The following is a 19,382-nucleotide window of genomic DNA, read 5'->3' as shown; positions in this document are numbered from 1 at the left end:
TTGCAGTTAAATCATGCTTTTAGGTTCTGCTTGGCTTCACGCTTCAAGATATTTCTCAGTTATTAAGGATCTGACTTAGATTTGGTGTTTCAAAAGAGAAAGAAGGTGCACAGTTTTCTTGGTATTAGGAATCATCCATATGAAATTAGTGGCCATTTGGCCAGTCTTTCCTGGATTTGAGACTACCTTTCTGTGAAAAAATATCTTGTTCATCGAAGTGCCTAATTTTAAGCTAAGGGTGAATTCTTATAATAGAAACATAAAGTAGAATCATGTTCTGGCTGACTGTTCCTCAGTTCTTAAGAATAATTTAGGATCTTGCAGTATTCTCATTGGACTTGGTCAGAATTAGCCAAACAAGTTCTGTATTTTAACTTTATCATTCCTCACGAATAAAACTGATAAGTTTTTGGACTGTCGTTGCATTACTGCCAAAACTATAATTTCACCATTATTGATTTTTTTTGAAGTTCATACCCTTTACACAAATATGGATATGATTATTTGCCTTAGAGATTTCTGATACATGCTGAAGGAAACTGAACATTTAATATGGGGTGAGGGAATTTAATTTGATAAACTAGGGAAAAATAGCAAACATCTAGGCCTGCTCCTTAGACCTGATATAATTTGGCAAGAAAGAGGGTAATCAGGTTTGGCAGTGGAAATGACAGATGTATTTTTTCTCTTTTTATTTGAAAATGACTAGTTCAGCATTTCCCAAATCCTGTTTTGAAGAATATAATTGTTCTGTGAGATATTAATAGATATTCAGAGAGGAAAAGAGGGTTGTATGGTTAAAGAAATTTGGAAGACACAGGGTTAAGCAGAGTAAAACAGGCTTTGTTACTTTAGTATTTCTTAGTTACTTCAGTTTTTAATATATTTCTTGTGAAGCGAAGTATAGCACTGGTTTTCTTCCCAGGAAGTAAAGACCACAATAACGTGGAATTTTTTTCCCAGCAATATTCTTACTTCTTTCTAGCCCATTTCCTGAATAGTCCTAGAGGATCTGTGTGTTTTGTAATTTGAAAACATTCCCCAGGTCATCTGAATCAGCCCTGCCTTCAGTTGAGAACTGCTGAGATAGAGTATACACACACGTTTTCACAGATTTCTTAAACCATAACCTCTTTTGGAGAGTGTATATTAACATTTTAAGAATTAGACATTTTGAAAGCCTCTGGGCTAGATTGTAAAGTCTTAAGAAGTAAATTGTAGTTTTAGCTCTGCCAGCTGGTTGTTTTTCAGTTTTTTTAAATACTTCTCCTAAAAAAAAAAAATAAAGACTTCTCCTTTGGTTTTTTGACACTATTCTCTTCTGGGTCTCCTAATTTTCTGACCCTGATTATAGATTTTAATTTGTGGTATCTTCTAATACTTAAAAAATTCATATTTGCCTGTGAAATGGCACAAAAAGTTAACTTTTTCTGATGTTATATTTCATTATGTTAACTAGACTCATTTGTCTATAAGCATAGTTCAGTTCAGTCACTGAGTCACGTCCAACTCTTTGCGACCCCATGGACTGCCGCACGCCAGGCCTCCCTGTCCAACACAAACTCCTGGAGCTCACTCAAGCTCATGTCCATTGAGTCAGTGATCCCATCCAGCCATCTCATCCTCTGTCGTCCCCTTCTCCTCCTGCCTTCAGTCATTTCCAGTATCAGGGTCTTTTCAAATGAGTCAGTTCTTCGCATCAGGTGGCCAAAGTATTGGAGTTTCAGCTTCAGCATCAGTCCTTCCGATGAATATTCAGGACTGATACCCTTTAGGATGGACTGGTTGGATCCTTGCAGTCCAAGGGACTCTCAAGAATCTTCTCCAACACCATAGTTCAGAAGCATCAGTTCTTCGACGCTCAGCTTTCTTTACTGTCCAACTCTCACATCCATTTATGACTACTGGAAAAACCAAAGCTTTGACTAGATGGACTTCATTGGCAAAGCAATGCCTCTGCTTTTTAAAGCATTGTTAAATTTTGTATAATAATGGTAACTTGTTAAGTTTGGTTAGCTGTGTTAAGATGACTTCAAAAAATTTGTTTTAATTTCAGAATGTATCTGTGTGTGTGTAATTTTTTTTTTTATATTTGCTACCCAGAAATTTCAGGATATTGAACAAACTCATCTCATTCACATAAAAGAAATTATAGGATCCTTGTCAAATGCTATTAAGGAAATTCATTTGCAAATAGGCCAGGTAAGTTTTTGCTTTTAGTAAACCGATTCATGAGAATTTTATGTTCTCTTATGACTTTAAAAATCCAAACTCATTACATGGTACTGAATTATTTCAGATAAAAACTATATATTTACATGTATTAAATATGAAATAACCTGGAGTTTGTCATCCTATCAAGGATGATAATTTAATTTTTAAAATTAATTTTGCTCAGTCTCTTTATATTAAAAGTCTGCTGTTAACAATTTTTGAATATTTCTTTTTTAAAGTTTTGTTATTTTAAAATTTAGAATAGCAACTTTAGTAAGTTATAGAATTTATACTTAGAAATTTTCCAAAAATATAAAAGTGGTTTAATGATGATATTTAGGGTGCATTGAAATATAGCAGAGAAAGATGAAGTCTGTTATCTTTTTACTAAAATTCTAATACTATTTTCATTGCTTCATGAGTTTTATTTCTTGTAAGACTGACGTCTCTAAAACACTCAGATACGAACATGTCACTGCACTGACTTCTGTTTTAATTGTTTTGTGGAAATTTTGTCTGAAATACAATATTTATGGAAAATGAGAAAAACTTATCTTTATTTCATTTTAACAGGTCCATGAAGAATTTATAAATAACATGGCCAATACTACAGTTGAAAGCTTGATACAAAAATTTGCTGAGTCAAAAGGCACTGGGAAGGAAAGACCTGGTAAGATGATAGACTCTACAAGGAGACATATTCATATTTCCCATTCAGTAACAAGTGTGTTTGCCTTTAAATTGCAAAATGGAGCTTGCGAGATACCTAAAAATCTGTGTGAAACCTCAGATATCATTTACTTTGTGTCAGATGGTACATTACGTTTTTGTTTTGACCTTCCGTATTAATAATTTAGTACTACCTAAAATGGTAGTACCTGAATGGTGGCTCACACAGTAAAGAATCTGTCTGCAATGCAACAGACATGGGTTTGATCCCTGGGTCAGGAAGATGCCCTGGAGAAGGGAATGGCAACCCACTGCAGTATTCTTGCCTGGAGAATTCCATGGACAGAGGAGTCTGGCAGGCTACAATCCATGGGGTTGCAAAGAGTCAGACACAATTGAGCAACTAACACTTACTTACTAAAGTGGTTATCATACTTTACTAAATGAATATATTAAAGTTTATATTTTCATAAGTATAGTTAGCAACAGAAGGCCATTTTATAATAAGACAGAGTGGGAGAGAATATTGAGCCCTCAGAGCATTGAAGACAGTGGAGAACCTTTCTTAAAATTTAGTAAGAATTTAAATTTTCTTTCCTCGTTCATATATGTATTCAGTGTTTTTATCGAGTGCTCACAGGATTCTAGGTACTGTTCTAGACCCTGGGGACATACCAGTGAGTATAGAAATCCCCTTTCCTATTTTATGAAGAGATGATTATAGGTTTCCTTACTCTCACTTTTAATATACATTTTATATCATATCATAAGCAGCATTCTCTTACCTACTCAGCATGCTTACAGTCTTCTATTTAATAGATTTCTTGAATCTATTTATTATACTTGTAGTCTTCTAGATTTTTTAAATCATTTATTCCATATTCTTTCAAGATACTTGTTTTCACTGTACAGGTAAAAAGTATTCAGTTCTCAGTGGACTGAAGTTAAAATCTAGTTTAGAATTCAGGAAAATGAATAAGTGATTTGATTAGTCTGTGAGCCATTTTTCTTTAGTATAGTTCACAATACTAAGTTTAAAGCCTAAATCATCTTCACTTCCTTTTTCCCACATTTTGTTAAGTTTTAAACTGTATTGATTCAGTTTCTTCAGTATTTTTCCCTTTAGGCTTTCCTCCTTACCTACATCATTGAATGCAGCAGGAGGTTTCTAAATACAGGCGCAGTAACAATTTCTCTAGTCTGTCTTACATTGTATAGCATATTAATGCTTTGGCTATATAATTATGAACTTAATCACTGAATTACTCATAAATTGCTGACTTTACATTATCAGTTCAGTCGCTCAGTCGTGTCCGTCTCTTTACGACCCCATGGACTGCAGCATGCCAGGCCTCCCTGTCCATCACCAACTCCTGGAGTTTACCCAAACTCATGTCCATTGAGTTGGTGATACCATCCAACCATCTCATCCTCTGTCATCCCCTTATTCTCCCGCCTTCAATCTTTCCCACCATCAGGGTCTTTTCCAATGAGTCAGTTCTTTGCATCAGTGGCCAAAGTATTGGAGTTTCAGCTTCAGCATCAGTCCTTCCAGTGAACACTCAGGACTTATCTTTAGGATGGACTGGTTGGATCTCCTTGCAGTCCAAGGGACTCTCAAGAATCTTCTCCAACACCGCAGTTCTAAAGCATCAATTCTTCAGCGCTTAGCTTTCTTTACTGTCCAGCTCTCACATCCATACATGACTACTGGAAAAACCATAGCCTTGACTAGACGGACCTTTGTTGGCAAAGTAATGTCTCTGCTTTTGAATATGCTATTTAGGTTGGTCATATTTCCTTCCAAGGAGTAAGCGTCTTTTAATTTCATGGCTGCAGTCACCATCTGCAGTGATTTTGGAGCCCCCCAAAATAAAGTCTGCCACTGTTTCCACTGTTTCCCCATCTATTTGCCATGAAGTGATGGGACTGGATGCCATGATCTTCGTTTTCTGAATGTTGAGCTTTAAGCCAACTTTTTCACTCTCCTCTTTGACTTTCATCAAGAGGCTCTTTAGTTCTTCACTTTCTGCCATAAGGGTGGTGTCATCTGCATATGGGGTTATTGATATTTCTCCTGGCAGTCTTGATTCCAGCCTAGCTTTTCTCATGATGCACTCTGCATTTCTTCTTTATAGACAGAATGAAATTTAGATTCTGGACTTAGATTCAAAGCCTTTCAGGATCTGCCCTTGCCCAGTCTTTAGTGTTACTTTCCATTATTTCTTTTCTGTCATCCTCCATTGCAGCCAACCTGAACTGCTTGCTGTTTCCTATTCATACTCCCTTTGTGCCCTTGGTACCTTAGTTATGCTAATGTCTCCTCTAGAAAATGCTATATCCCACTCATTTGCCAAATTAAGCTCTTAAAGAAGCCAGGTCATGTGTTACTTGCACCATCGTTGTTGTCTAACTTAGATTTTAGTAATTGTGCTTTTGTGAAGAAAGGTTCTGTATTTGATTCATCTGTTTATCTTCATAATGTATAAACAGTACATTTTTGCTCAGTGAATGAACAGATGGACATATATGGTAAGGTTAGGATGTTAAAGAGGTTGGAATGGTTGAAGATACTGGAATGGATGGAATGCTGTTAGAAAAGTCTTGGTAAAGAAATAGTAAATAATTATGGCTAAAGTTTAGTAAGTACTAATTTGTAGCATGTACTGTGTCAACTGCTTTGCAGGCACAGCTTGATCTTCAGGAACTCTTTGATGTAGGTACTTTTATTCCCATTTTACAGATGATGGAAATATTGAGAGGTTAAATTGTTTGCCCAAACTAAGTACATGGCAGAATACTGGGATTAAATTTCAGAATCCTTGACCTCAAGGCCCATGCTTTGGAGGAATGAAAATTGAACTGCATAAGTTTACATATGTAGAAAGAATGAGAATGCTGAGATACATAACTATAGAGTAGTGTGAAACCCTAAAATTTATGGTAAAGATTGCATGGCATCACCGACTGGATGGACAGGAGTTTGATTAAGCTCCAGGAGTTGGTGATGGACAGGGAAGCCCGGCCTGCTGCAGTCCATGGGGTCACAAAGAGTCAGACACGACTGAGTAACTGAACTGAACTGAAGATGAGTTATGAGAGGTAAAAGCAAAGAATTTTTATATGGAGCATTTAGAAATATTGATAGAATAAAAGCAAATGTGTATTGGCTAACTGAAAATGCCTTAGAACTGAGTGAGGTTGGTAGATTGTATCATTGTCAGTATCCTTTTTGTGACATTATTTTGTAGTTTTGCAAAATGTTATTTCAGGAAACTGGACCAAGTATACAAGGAACCTTGTTGTATTTCTTTCCTTTTTCCTTTTTTAAAAAACTGTAAATCTACAGTTACCTCATTAAGTTCAGTTACTTTCTTATCTGTGGTATAGCACAGTACTTAACCCTATAGTTTGTGATCTATACTTTACTATACTAGTGAGATGTAAGCCTCAAAGTCTTCATCTATAAAGTGAGGATAATAATAGTTCCTACCTCATGGAGATTTGGGAGGTTCACCTGAGATAATGTAATATTTATTGAGTACTTAGTGTTATTTTTCCCAAATTAATACATACTCGATTAATAGATAGGTACTATGGAGTATTGTTTAGTCATAAATTTAAATATATTTGCCTCAAGATACACAGACATGTAGAAAATTTCTGTGACTAACTGGTAAGAGGGAGGCCAAGATTGGTGATGACATGGGCTTTCCTAGAATTACTTAGCCCAGAATTAGGTGACAGTTTTAGGATGACTGTTGACATCATGTATATAGGTGACTGATTTTCAAGATAAATGATCCTAGAACTTAACTTAGGGGAAAGAAAAGGCGTGAGCGGGGGTGGAATGGAAAAGTTAAATACTACTTCTCTAGTTGAATTGCTGTGGGCGACAAGCTGTTTCATACATATTTGTTCTATCTGTGGGCGCTAGAGGGAGCTCATTTCAGTAATGGAAATTTTGTATTTCTCAGAAAATAATACATGTGATTGTAAGAAATTACTGGATTTAAAGAATTCTGTTTTGTAAGAAATACACTTGCTTCAATTGTGTATACTAGGGCTTCCCTGGTAGCTCAGCGGTTAAGAATCTGCCTCCAGTGCAGGAGAGGAGGGTTTGATTGCTGGGTCGGGAAGATCCCCTCAGGTAGAAAATGGCAGCCCACTCTAGTATTCTTGCTTGGGAAATCCCATGGACAGAGGAGCCTGGCTAACTGTAGTCCAGGGGGTTGCAGAGTCAAAACACACACACACAGCCACTCTCTGTCTGTCTCTCTCTTTCTCTCTCACACACATTCTCTCTCTTTCTCTCTCACACACGTTCTCTCTTTCACACACGTCTCTCTCTCTCTCACACACACACACACTCACAGACGCACACTGCTGGTAACACTTTTTCTCTTTTGTAAGGGCTCCCTCTGGTGGATGAGTTCTTCTGTAAACTGGTTTTAGTCCTATGGGGCACAATTTTAAAAGAAAACAAGAGGCCCACTTCTTTAGAAACTCTGCATAAACTGAAAGTTAACCCATTTGTCTTACACTGAAAAATGAGTATTTTTTTCTGTAGCCAGTTATCTGTTGAAAGATGTAACCTCTAGCTCTATGTCTCCAATTTTCCTGTGTAAATCACACTTTGAGAAAGTATTAAATTTTCTCACTATTATTGAGACTATTTTAAAAACATAAATATACATATATAATAATGTATATTTAATAAATATATATTCAATTCAGTTCAGTCACTAAGTTGTGTCCAACTCTTTGCTACCCCATGGACTGCAGCACACCAGGCCTCCCTGTCCATTACCAACTCCTGGAGTTTACTCAAACTCATGTCCATTGAGTCGGTGATGCCATCCAACCATCTCATCCTCTGTCATCCCCTTCTCCTCCCACCTTCAATCTTTCCCAGCATCACGGTCTTTTCCAGTGAGTCAGTTCTTCACATCAGATGGCCAAAGTATTGGAGTTTCAGCTTCAACATCAGTCCTTCTAATGAATGTTCAGGACTGATTTCCTTTAGGATGACAGGAAAGGAGAAAAGGAAAGATATACCCATTTAAATGGAGAATTCCAAAAAATAGCAAGGAGAGATAAGAAAGCCGTCCTCAGGGATCATTGCAAAGAAATAAAGGAAAACAACAGAATGGGAAAGACTAGAGATCTCTTCAAGAAAATTGGAGATACTAAGGGAACATTTCACGCAAAGATGGGCTCAATAAAGGATAGAAACGGTATGGACCTAACAGAAGCAGAAGATATTAAGAAGAGGTGGCAAGAATACACAAAAGAACCATTCAAAAAAGATCTTCACAACCCAGATAATCACGATGGTGTGATCACTCACCTAGAGCTTGACATCCTGGAATGTGAAGTCAAGTGGGCCTTAGAAAGCATCACTACGAACAAAGCTAGTGGAGGTGATGGAATTCCAGTTGAGCTATTTCAAATTCTAAAAGATGATGCTTTGAAAGTGCTGCACTCAATATGCCAGCAAATTTGGAGAACTCAGCAGTGGCCACAGGACTGGAAAAGGTCAGTTTTCATTCCAATCCCAAAGAAAGGCAATGCCAAAATACTGAAACTACTGCACAATTGCACTCATCTCACACGCTAGTAAAGTAATGCTCAAAATTCTCCAAGCCAAGCTTCAACAGTACATGAACCGTGAGCTTCCAGATGTTCAAAGTGGATTTAGAAAAGGCAGAGGAACCAGAGATCAAATTGCCAACACTGGTTGGATTATTGAAAAAGCAAGAGAGTTTCAGAAAAACATCTATTTCTGTTTATTGACTATGCCAAAGCCTTTGACTGTGGATCACAACAAACATGTATATTAAGATTAAATATAAATATACACATATAAAAAATGTATTTTATAATATGTAGTATCATTTTTGTCATTACTTTTTTATTGAATTATAATTGACAAATACCATTGTATTAGCTTTAAGGTATGCAGCATAATGATAAATGTATATATTGCAAATGATTGCCAGAGTAAGTTTAGTTAATGTCTATTCCCACACATAGTTAGATTGTTTTTCTTGTGATAAGAACTTTTAAGGACTACAGTTGGCCCTCTCTATCTGAGGATTCCACAACCATGGACACGGAGGGCTGACTGCGTTAGGCCATATAAGGGACTTGAGCATCTTCAGAATTTGGTATCTGCAGGGATCCTAGAACCAGCCGCCTTCAGATACTGCGGGATGACTGTACTCTCTTAGCGGCTTTCAAATACATAATATGATATTGTTAAGTAAAGTCACCATGTCTGTGGGCTTATTTTGTCCTGTAATTGGAAGTTTGTATGTTTTGAACACCTTGACCCATTTTACCCAGTGGCTTTCCCCCTCACCCACTCCGTATCTGTCAGTTCAGTTTTAGTTTTTTAGATTCCACATGTAAGTGAGATCATAGAGTATTTGTCTTTCTCTGACTTATTAAACTTAGCATAATGCCCTCAGGTTCCATCTATGTTGTCACAAAGACAGGATTTTCTTTTTGTGTGTGTGTGTGTGGCTATTTTGTGTGTATATATAGAGAGAGAGATATGTGTGTGTGTAGATATATATATATATATATTTTATTGATCCTTCATCTGTCAGTAGAGACTTAGGTTTGTTTTCATGTCTTTGCTCTTAAAAATAGTGCCACACTGAGCATGGGGCTTCGCTGGTAGCTCAGATGGCAAAGAAACCGCATGCATTGCGGAAGACCTGGGTTTGATCCCTGGGTTGGAAAGATCCCCCAGAAAAGGGCATGGCACCCCACTCCAGTACTCTTGCCTGGAGAATCCCCATGAACAGAGGAGCCTGGTGGGCTGCAGTCCATGGGGTCGCAAAGACTCGGACACGATTGAGCGACTAAGCACATACATACACTGAACATGAGAGTGAAGATTTTTTTTCTCGGTCGTGATTTAATTTTCTTCTGATAAATATGGAGAAGTGGAATTGCTAGGTCATATGGTAGTTCTATTTTTAATTTTTTGAGGAACTTCCGTACTGTTTTTGTCATTACTTTTTAAATGTTGTACTGCTTGGCTTTTCTGGAATTTGAGTTATTCTAAGTGGATGCTTTGGATATCAAAGCACTGTGGTCTGAAAGAATCATGAATAAACAGGTGTTTTCTAATTGTGAATGGCTTATTATGTTCTAATGACATTATCCTCATTCTCATATATTTTAGTTGCAGCTAAAATTAAGATTAAAATCTATATTTTTTTAATTTCCTATTTTACAGTCATTCTGCTAATTTCACTCTGTGCTGTTTATAATTCATAAAATCTAAGCAAGTTTCCATTTATAAGGAACAAAAGGATAGATAAATAAAAAGTTGGTAAACCAGTGTCTAATATGTTTAAATAAAAGATTTTGTTGCAAAGCTTATCTATATTTTCATTATATGATAATATAGGTTTATGGCTTCCATCTGAGGACTTCCAGGGAGAAGGAAATGGCAACCCACTCCAGTATTCTTGCCTGGAGAATCCCAGGGACAGAGGAGCCTGGTGGGCTGCCCTCTGTGGGGTCACACAGAGTTGGACACGACTGAAGCGACTTAGCAGCAGAGACTATATATTGTGTTTACAGTTACAAATAGAAAAAGCTTCAGAAAGGTAGACATAAAACCAGCCACCAACAAAAAAAGGAAAAATGAGATTCTTGTAATGAGATTCTTGTAGTCAGACCACCTAAATGTGAAATTGATTAGTTTAGATTTTTAGAATTTTTCAGCTTCCAATTTTAGGTATATTATTTTATATATAGGGTACAGATAATAGAGTATTATTTTAAATATAGTTGAAAAAAAATCTAGTGATCATCTTTCCAGGCTCCTCAGTGATTTGGAGTAATGCCAAACCTATAAATTGAACCTTCCTCCACAAAGGTTTTTTTTTTTTTGTTTTTTTTTTTTTTGGAGAAGCATTGAAACCCTTTTGTAGAGAGCAAAATTAAAATTAGCTGATAAAACCAAAGACCCACAAACCACACCAGATTTGCTGTGATTACTTCATTTTTCTAATTGATAGTAAATGGGAATGATCCGAGAAAGAGAAAAGAATGGATAATGATTAGTGAAGAGGATAATAAGATTTGCACAAATCAGAGACTGAAAGAAGAAAACTTCCAGAGCAGATAACACAGAAAAGCTTTGCTTTGTGCAGGAGTACCCCTCTCCCTAGGTGCCCTAACTACCTAGGACAGAGGCATAGAAGTCTGCCCTGTGGGATGTGTGTGCCTCCTGATAATGATTGTCTCCTGAGCTAGATTGAGCTTTGCCTCTTACTTTGAGGCCTTCAAAGAATGAATGTGGGGTGGGGAGAACATGTATTTTGTGATACGTAAAATTATAAAATTCAGGTGTTGGTGTCCATGAAAGTTCTTTGAAACCAGTCACACTTGTCTGCTGTGACCCATGTCTTGTCTGCTCTCACACTGTGGTAGCCAAGGTCACTAGTTGTGACAGACTTTATGACCCACAATGTCTAAAATACTTATTAGCTTGACTTTTTATAGAAAATCTTTGCCTAACTTTGGAGAATGTACTTTTTAATGTTGATGGTAGCAAGCTTGATAATACATTAGAACTGTGTAACTTATAACAATACTAATTTTTTTTTTCCAAAAGTTGGTTCTGCTGTTCTTGGATTCAGAAATCAGTTAATCTGATAGCCTGCACCAAGTACATCTGTGGTCATATCACAGCACAGTAACTGATCATCATCATAATAATCCTAAATTGTGAAGTAAAGATTAAACTGTTTTGAGCAGACTTTAAGGAAAACTTAGTTCATTAATTTGAAGTAACCATTAAAAGTATTCAATGTATGTGCATGTTCAGTTGCTCAGTTGTGTCCAGCTCTTCACGACCCCATGGACTGTAGCCTACCAGGCTCTTCTGTCCATGGAATTCTCCAGTCAAGAACACTGGAGTGGGTAGCCATTCCCTTTTCCAGGGGATCTTCCCAACACAGGGACTGAACCCAGGTCTCCTGCATTGCAGGGAGGTTCTTTACTGTCTGAGCTACCAGGGAAGCCTATTCAATGTATAAACACCGATCCAAAAAAAAAAAAAAGTAAAGAAAAACAAAACTGAAGGAAGCTCATTACAGTTTTTACATGTGCATCCGAATAAAGACGGGGTTTCAGTTCCTTTTGCAGTGTGTAAAAGAAGTTAATCAACTTAACCTTAAAAGGAAGTTTATGGAAAAGAGACTGAGGTACTCCAAGGATTCAAAATCAGGAATATAGCCAGGCTACAGAAGGAAACCCAAACCAGTAGAAATACTAGGTATTATTTTTCCTTTACTAAGTCTCTGCATTTCTACTGCTTTTTTTTTTCTTTGCAGAATGGCTTTCTTTGCTTCTCCAGGTACCTTATGTAAGGTGATCTCTTAGTAAATTCTAGATATTTTCGCTTGTCCCTTAATTGTATCAGTCGCTCAGAATTAACCCAGGTTTTTGTCCTTCTTCTTGACCAGAAACAACCTGGTCTAGGTAATCTTGGGTTGGGGTGATCTTCTTTCTAGTTCAGTCAGTTCTCACTAGGTCTCACTAGTGGCTGCTGTTCCACTTGTGAACAAGGGGAAATTCCCAGAGAAGAGAGATTACAGCAAGCAGAGTGTTAATTCCTAAAGGTTTTATTAGGATCCCAGAAAGTGAAAACATGACTCAGTCGAGGGAATGGAAGCAGTATCAGATTTTGGATATAGGCGGAGGTTATATTTCAGTGCCAAGATGCTGTGTTGGAGAACTCAGTGAAAATTTAGATTTTACAGTGGCTGAAATTCTGTGGTTAAAAACCTGTTCTTTTTATTTGAGACCAAGGTTCCTAAATTAGCTTCATCACTGCTTCTCAAGCCTTGGCTACCTGTGAGAATCATTTGTTGAAAATATTTTCCTTTTCCTTTTTATTTCTTTCTCTCTCTCTTAAAAAAATGTATAGGCATTGTACTATCCTAGAAATTTTGATGTCATTGGTGAAGGGTGGGTCCTTGGTATCACTATATTTTAAAACTTGTCCAATTCCAACATGCAGCCATTGTTGAGAAATTGCAGCATTACATTAGTGGTTGCTTGTCATAAACGCAGATGCTCAAGCCCTACCCCAGGCTTACTGAATTAGAAACTATATTTTAGTAAGATTGGTGGGCAGTTTGTGGTGCTTCCCTGGTGACTCTGGTTCAGTGTCTCCTCAGGAGACACCCGGACATTCAAAGGCAGGTCTGTCTCACTCTCTGTGGGGTCTCTGGGTTTTATTTGAGCCCTCCAAGCATCTCTAGTGGGTATGGCGTTTGATTTTAAACGGAATTTCGCTCCTCCTCACATCTTGCTGTGGTTTCTCCTTTGCCCTGGGACGTGGGGTATCTTTTCTGGGTGGGATCCAGCATTTCTGCTGTCGACGGTCAGCAGTGAGTTGCAGTTTTGGAGTTCTCGTAGGAGAAGATGAGTGCGTGTCCTTCTAGCCTGCCGTATGTGCGGATAGAGCAAGAGGAAGGAAATACGGCAAAAGGTATTGTCACCCCTCCATATCATTCGTAAAAGTGATAAGACCTGGGTTTAGAAAGATAGGTAACTAGTCCAGGGTAACCAGCCAACAAGCAAGTAGCAAAACCAGGACCTGAACCTCCATGTCCTTTGCATACCACCGCAAGCTAGAGTTTGGTGCTCTTTTTCCTGTTAGCTTTCCTGGTTCAGCATCTGAGACACGTAGGAATGTGACTCTGTTGCGGTCCACAAGCCCAGAAGCAAGCTTGAAAATGTCACTGACTCCCATTGTTTATGAGCCACCCTCCCTTTCCCTTTGTCTCTCTCTCTTCCTCCTCTCTCCCCACCTCTCCCTCCTCTCTTCCTCATCCCTCCCTCTCTATCATCACTTTTTGTTAAACTTTGAGGTGTGGGCATATTTGTATGTTTTAATTTGGCTTCTAAATAAAACCAGTGATCTCTGGTTTTAGTTGAGTATATGTAGTAAATTACTTGATTTAGGTAGCCCAAACCTATTTGAGTTTTGGGGCCAGTTTATAACTAGACAAAGTTGCTAATTTTGTTGATGGCTTGAGATTTAGAATTGATTCCAAAACAATGGAAACTATTAAATGTTTCATTTTTTTTTAATACGCTACCTCATTCCACAAAATACATGTAGTGATTAAAGATTAGTGTTAAATAAATTCTTTCCTCCTGTAACATTTCCTAAAGTTTTGCTCCAGATTAGATTTGGATGAATTGTTTGGGTTATTGACTTTTTATCTTGCTAGCAACAATTTATTCCTACCTGGTGATTAAAGCATCGTATATAAGAATCATTGGCCCTCTTTGAGGTCTGCCTTTAATTTCTTCTGCATTTAATTGAACTCTTGATGGCATTTTTAGATAATGTGTAAAAGAGCATCAAGAGGCAGAACCAAAATGGTCTTATTTGCTTTTATACAAACTAAATTGCCCTTGTGGCCCAGCATAAAATCTAAGTACTAAGAGCAGTTATTTATTTTGACAACAGAATTAATTGAGCCTAAAACAATCGAAATTCCAGTTGTAGCAAACTATTCTTTGACTCTCACTCTAGCTTTGGTACTGTCAAAAAAAGTAACTTGTCTTATGATTAAATAGCAGAATGATGGGCAGTGGACTGCATTTGGGAGAGATGCTGAATAAACTTTCTGCTTGTGAAACAGTTCAGAAGTGACATGCTACAAGGGGGGTCAGAATGTGCATTGATATCCAGCTGAGCTGTCAACTGGCACTGAGCCAGGCACGCAAAGCTTTGCCATGTGAAGCAGCATGTGGAGCGTATGCCATTTGAAAGAGAAAATCTTTTTCATGCATGATTTAATGGTTTTTTTAAGGGCATATATTTAGTTTTATTGTTCCAGAAACTGTTAGTATTTCTGTTTTAATAAAAAAGATTATGTGTGGATGGAAGTCAATTAATTTTTTTAATATATAGTTTATAATTTGAAAGGATTTCGCATCTGACATTGCAGAAATGTCATTTGAATAGCTTATTTTTATTGAATATTTTTTCTGTTCCAGATGGATTTTAAGAAGATGTTTAAAAAAGATAAAGGGAAAAATAATCAAGATATGTCTGGGTAAAAATGTGAGAAAAAAATGTAGAGTTTTGTTTGAAAGGATTGATGTTAATAGGGATAAGGGATGTCTTTACTATTTTCACATATTTGAAGACATCCAAAGATCTTAAAAGAATATATCCTGTATTTGCTCAGGTGATGTTTTAAAAGTTTTTCTAGATACTGCTTTTTAAAATTGTAAATAATGCAATTTGGTATTGCTGTTTTGTTTTGTTCCCTAGAAAAAGCCTATAGCTTGAGTATTACAGATTCTGTAAATAGTTACTGGGCACAAATGATGTGCTTATAATAGGAAAATTTTGGATTAACTATGTTTCTGGTTGTCTTTTTTTTTTTTTTTTTTTTAAGGGTGGTTATAGTCTCCCAAGCTTTATTAGGAAGTGATAAAATTAATAATACGTAATAAACTGCTGGTGATTTAGGCAGAGATTTTTCATTCTTCATAATTCTTAACCAGCAAAAGATGGCTGTTTATCAGATGCACATACTACTGAAATTCCTTACCTTTATTAGTCTTTCAGTTCTCATCTCTTTGTTAACTATTAGTGTAGGCCTTTAAAGGATTCTAAGACCAAGCTCATTACCCTTTCATTTAATGAATTTATAAGCTTCCAGATTTACAGAGTGGACCTGAAGTCCTTGAAATTTTAATTGGGCCATTTTCTGACTCTTAAGAACTTTTTGGATGGAAGTAGTGAATGTATTTTTTTCATTTTAGCCAAATGATGTTTACCATAAGAATGCCCCAGTAGGGAAGGTATTGCTAATTAATTAGTAAAGACCTTGTTTATCGGCACATTTATAACTTTTTTCTGCTTATCACTAAATGTTAATCTACTTTATTTGAATAGAAACTGGAACTGAGGAAGTAAATCTTTGACTTAGAGGTAAAAAGAAGGACATTTTAGCCAATAGTTTTAGATGCTCCTACTTGTAGAGAAATTTTCCTTGTTGGTTAGTGGTTTTCTTTCATAATGGAATGACCTATAAGAACTCTGATCATGAATTTGGACATAGTTACAGTTAAGCTTAACATATCAGAAGGATGAGTAGTGAAATCTCTTATGTACTCTTTACTTCAAGCTCTATTTAAAAATCTCTTGATGTAGCAGATTGTACCAATTACCATTATTAAATTAAAAATGGTTTCACAAAAAACTGGACTTGCATAAAATTGTATATTACAGAACAGAGCTAAAGAGACAATTTAGTGGAACGTGAAATTTTAGTTTGATAATTCATTTTATGTATATTTCAATAGAAAAATAATTCCTGCTGTTCACTACTATATTTACTGTCTAAATAATTTGGTATTTTACATATATGAAAGATACCACATTTTATAGCACTTAAGGTTAGTCTCAGCACACCTGTCATTTCAGGGCTATTTTGTTTTTCAGCTGGTTTCCGTTTTATTTTTGTCCCCTTCTCTGCAGTCTATCTCTCGTACCAGTGCTGAATTAATTTGTATATAAGACCACTTTCAGGAAGGTGTATGTGTATCACTTTCTCACATGAAAGTTCTTCCCATTGCCTGCAAACTAGAGTTTAAATTCTTTGACCTGCTGTATGGATAGATCTGGGTTTTGACTTCAGCATCACCTCTTAGTTAGTATGTAATTAATTCACTTACTTATTTAGCAGATGTTCATGGAAGACATTATTTGCTAGGGTGCAGTGGTGAACTGAACAAGCAAGGTCCCAGGCTTCCATTCTGGGAGTGTTTGCTGTCTTGGCCCCTTGGTCTCACCACCAGCGCAACCAAGGATTCAGCAACTGCCTCTTACTGTTGTTTTCTCTCAACTATTCATACAACAGGCTCCCAACTACATGTTAGATCTCTGTGCTCCAAGTTGTGTGGCATCATATATAAAGGGTTTGCAGTAAATTGTGGTCATAATAATGGGCCAGTCACAGTTTTTTTTTTTCCAGTAACACTGAACATGCTTGCTATTTGATTTTTAAATTATTGCTGATATTTTAATTAACATCAGGTCACTCTGAACATTTCAGAATCATTAAAAAGATGTAATGGGATCCCATCTGATTGTTTTCTGTCACTTTTTTTTTTTAACCAGTACTTGTCCATGTAATAACATTTTTCTTTTTAGGCCTTATTGAGTTTGAAGAATGTGACCCTGCTAGTGCGGTTGAAGGTAAGTTGACTAGTTGTAATGTGTGGCAGCTAGCTGGTAGCTTCTGTTTACTGAAGAGAGAGGCTGCTGCCCATTGGTGTTAGCATGTCTAGGGAGTGATGTAAAAAATCTGAATGTGGTTTAAAGGCTTGCTGTATTAATGTTTGCTTTATAAATAAGTTTGCCCAAAGGATACTAATGTGTTAGAATATGTATTTTTTAAAAGATAAATATAACATGTATTTGTTTTTAGATATACATTGAGAATGTTTTCTCCATTGATTCCTTCTTTAAACATTCTAATGTTATAAATAAGAAACATCACTACATATTGATGTATACTGCTTATTCTACAGTGGGTAGCATTTCAGTAATTAATAAGGTTATTCATTAATGCTAATGTGACTGTCATTCAAAATAGGTGATGATTTGAATTGGAGAAAGGGTCCACAACACTTCCTGTTTAAATTTATGTTTTTTATAGTATGAAGCCCAAGAGATACCTGCAGTTTCTGTTGTGGGTTTGTGTGTGTTTTGTGTTTTATACATCTCACTTTGTGAGCTGCTAGAAATAATTTGAAAGCAGTCTTTGATTTTTTCCAAGACCTGTGTAAGAGTTTAGAGAAACGGTTTGCTATTGTGTGTAAGGTTATTACTTCAGCAGTCAAGGAGCTCCAGGGCCTAGACTTTTTATAGCTGCCATCTGTGGGGCCGCACAGAGTCGGACACGACTGACACGACTTAGCAGCAGCAGCTGTTTGATTAAGAGCAGTAATTATTTTAAGTTCTCTGTAATCTTTAAAGATTCCTCAAAAGCTGAAAAGAATTTAGAGTTCTTTAAAATGTTTATAATAAATAATACCTGCTCTGAGGAAAAAAATTATTTTAAAAATATTGTAATATGCTATACAAATATATGGTTCAGGGAATTAGTTTTACATGAAAGCAAGTACATTATTCTAAGACATTTGGATTATTATCCTGATTGTAGTGATAACTAGCTGTATAACAGTTACAAAAATTTAGTTACCTAATGCTTTTGAGTTTCCTCATCTACAAGGTGTGAAGTTAGCTTGAAGTGAAGAGAAGTGAAGAGAAGTTGCTCAGTCGTGTCCGACTCTTTGTGACCCCATGGGCTGTAGCCCACCAGGCTCCTAGGTCCATAGGATTTTCTAGGCATAAATACTGGAGTGGGTTGCCATTTCCTTCTCCAGGGGATCTTTCCAACCCAGGGATCGAACCCGGGTCTCCTGCATTGTAGGCAGACGCTTTACCGTCCAAGCTACCAGAGAACTGGAAGTTAGCTTGGGTGTACTCAAACCAGTCAGTCCTAAAGGAAATCAACCATGAATATTCATCGGAAGAACTGATGAAGAAATTGAAGCTTAGTACTTTGGCCATCTGATCCAAAGAGTTAACTCATTGAAAAAGAGCCTGATGCCGAGAAAGATTGAAGGTGAAAGGGCAGCAGAGGATGAGATGGTTCGATAGCATGACTGACTCAGTAGACATGAATTTGAGCAAACTCCAGGAAATAGTGGAGGACAGGGAAGCCTGGTGTGCTGCAGTCCATGAGGTCACAAAGAGTCGAATATGACTTAGGAACTGAACAACAGCAGCTAAGCTTTAAGTGCTGAATTCTATTAACAATTGATAGCATTACTGACCTTTTTTAAAAAATAATCTGTCATGCAGGAAGACGAGGAACTGCCTTATTTGGTAAAACAGAAATGATATTTTTCCTCATTTATGGTTGGATCCACTTACAACATTGTTTTTATTAGAGATAACACATGTACAAAAGATGCCATATTATAAATATGTCATACTGTTAATGGACCTGTTGTCATCTATTTATTTAAAACACATTTATATTTTGTGACCTTTTATACAGAGAATGTGATCTGACCTGCATTTATAACCAAATCTCTTATAATGAATGATGTACTTTCTTTGAAGTCTTAAGATATCTGCAAATGCTTATTTGCCTGAGGTAATTTAGAGGAGGAGAGAATGTCATCGCTCAAGTGATTGTTCTATGTATAACCTTTTGGTGAATAACAGGCTATATTAACATAAGAAAAATTTAAACAGATTATGACCCTGATTTAAATTTTAGGGCTTAGTAATTGATGCTTGTATTTCTTTCATCCAAATTTAGTATCAACATTTATGAGCAAATCATGTGTCAGGATACAAGATGCATTCATAAATTTAATATGTTTATCAGAAGAGTCATGTTCTATAACAATATATG

The 19,382-nt window shown here is 36.6% G+C and overlaps 1 protein-coding gene across 1 annotated transcript in view; it reads left to right on the top strand.

The window, feature by feature from the left end:
• FCHO2 (FCH domain only 2) overlaps nucleotides 1–19,382 on the top strand; it is a 119,381-nt gene that overhangs the window by 48,381 nt on the left and 51,618 nt on the right. Inside the window, exons 7-9 of the mRNA XM_005694563.2 lie at nucleotides 2,104–2,202; nucleotides 2,788–2,884; nucleotides 17,102–17,146. Of these exons, the coding sequence (XP_005694620.1) occupies nucleotides 2,104–2,202; nucleotides 2,788–2,884; nucleotides 17,102–17,146 (241 nt within the window). The remainder of the gene's footprint in view (nucleotides 1–2,103; nucleotides 2,203–2,787; nucleotides 2,885–17,101; nucleotides 17,147–19,382) is intronic.

This window comes from Capra hircus, chromosome 20 (assembly GCF_001704415.2).
Source record: "Capra hircus breed San Clemente chromosome 20, ASM170441v1, whole genome shotgun sequence".
Classification (NCBI taxonomy): Eukaryota; Metazoa; Chordata; class Mammalia; order Artiodactyla; family Bovidae; genus Capra; species Capra hircus.
Note: the sequence above shows the minus strand (reverse complement) of the source record. Positions and strands in the feature narration are given on the sequence as shown.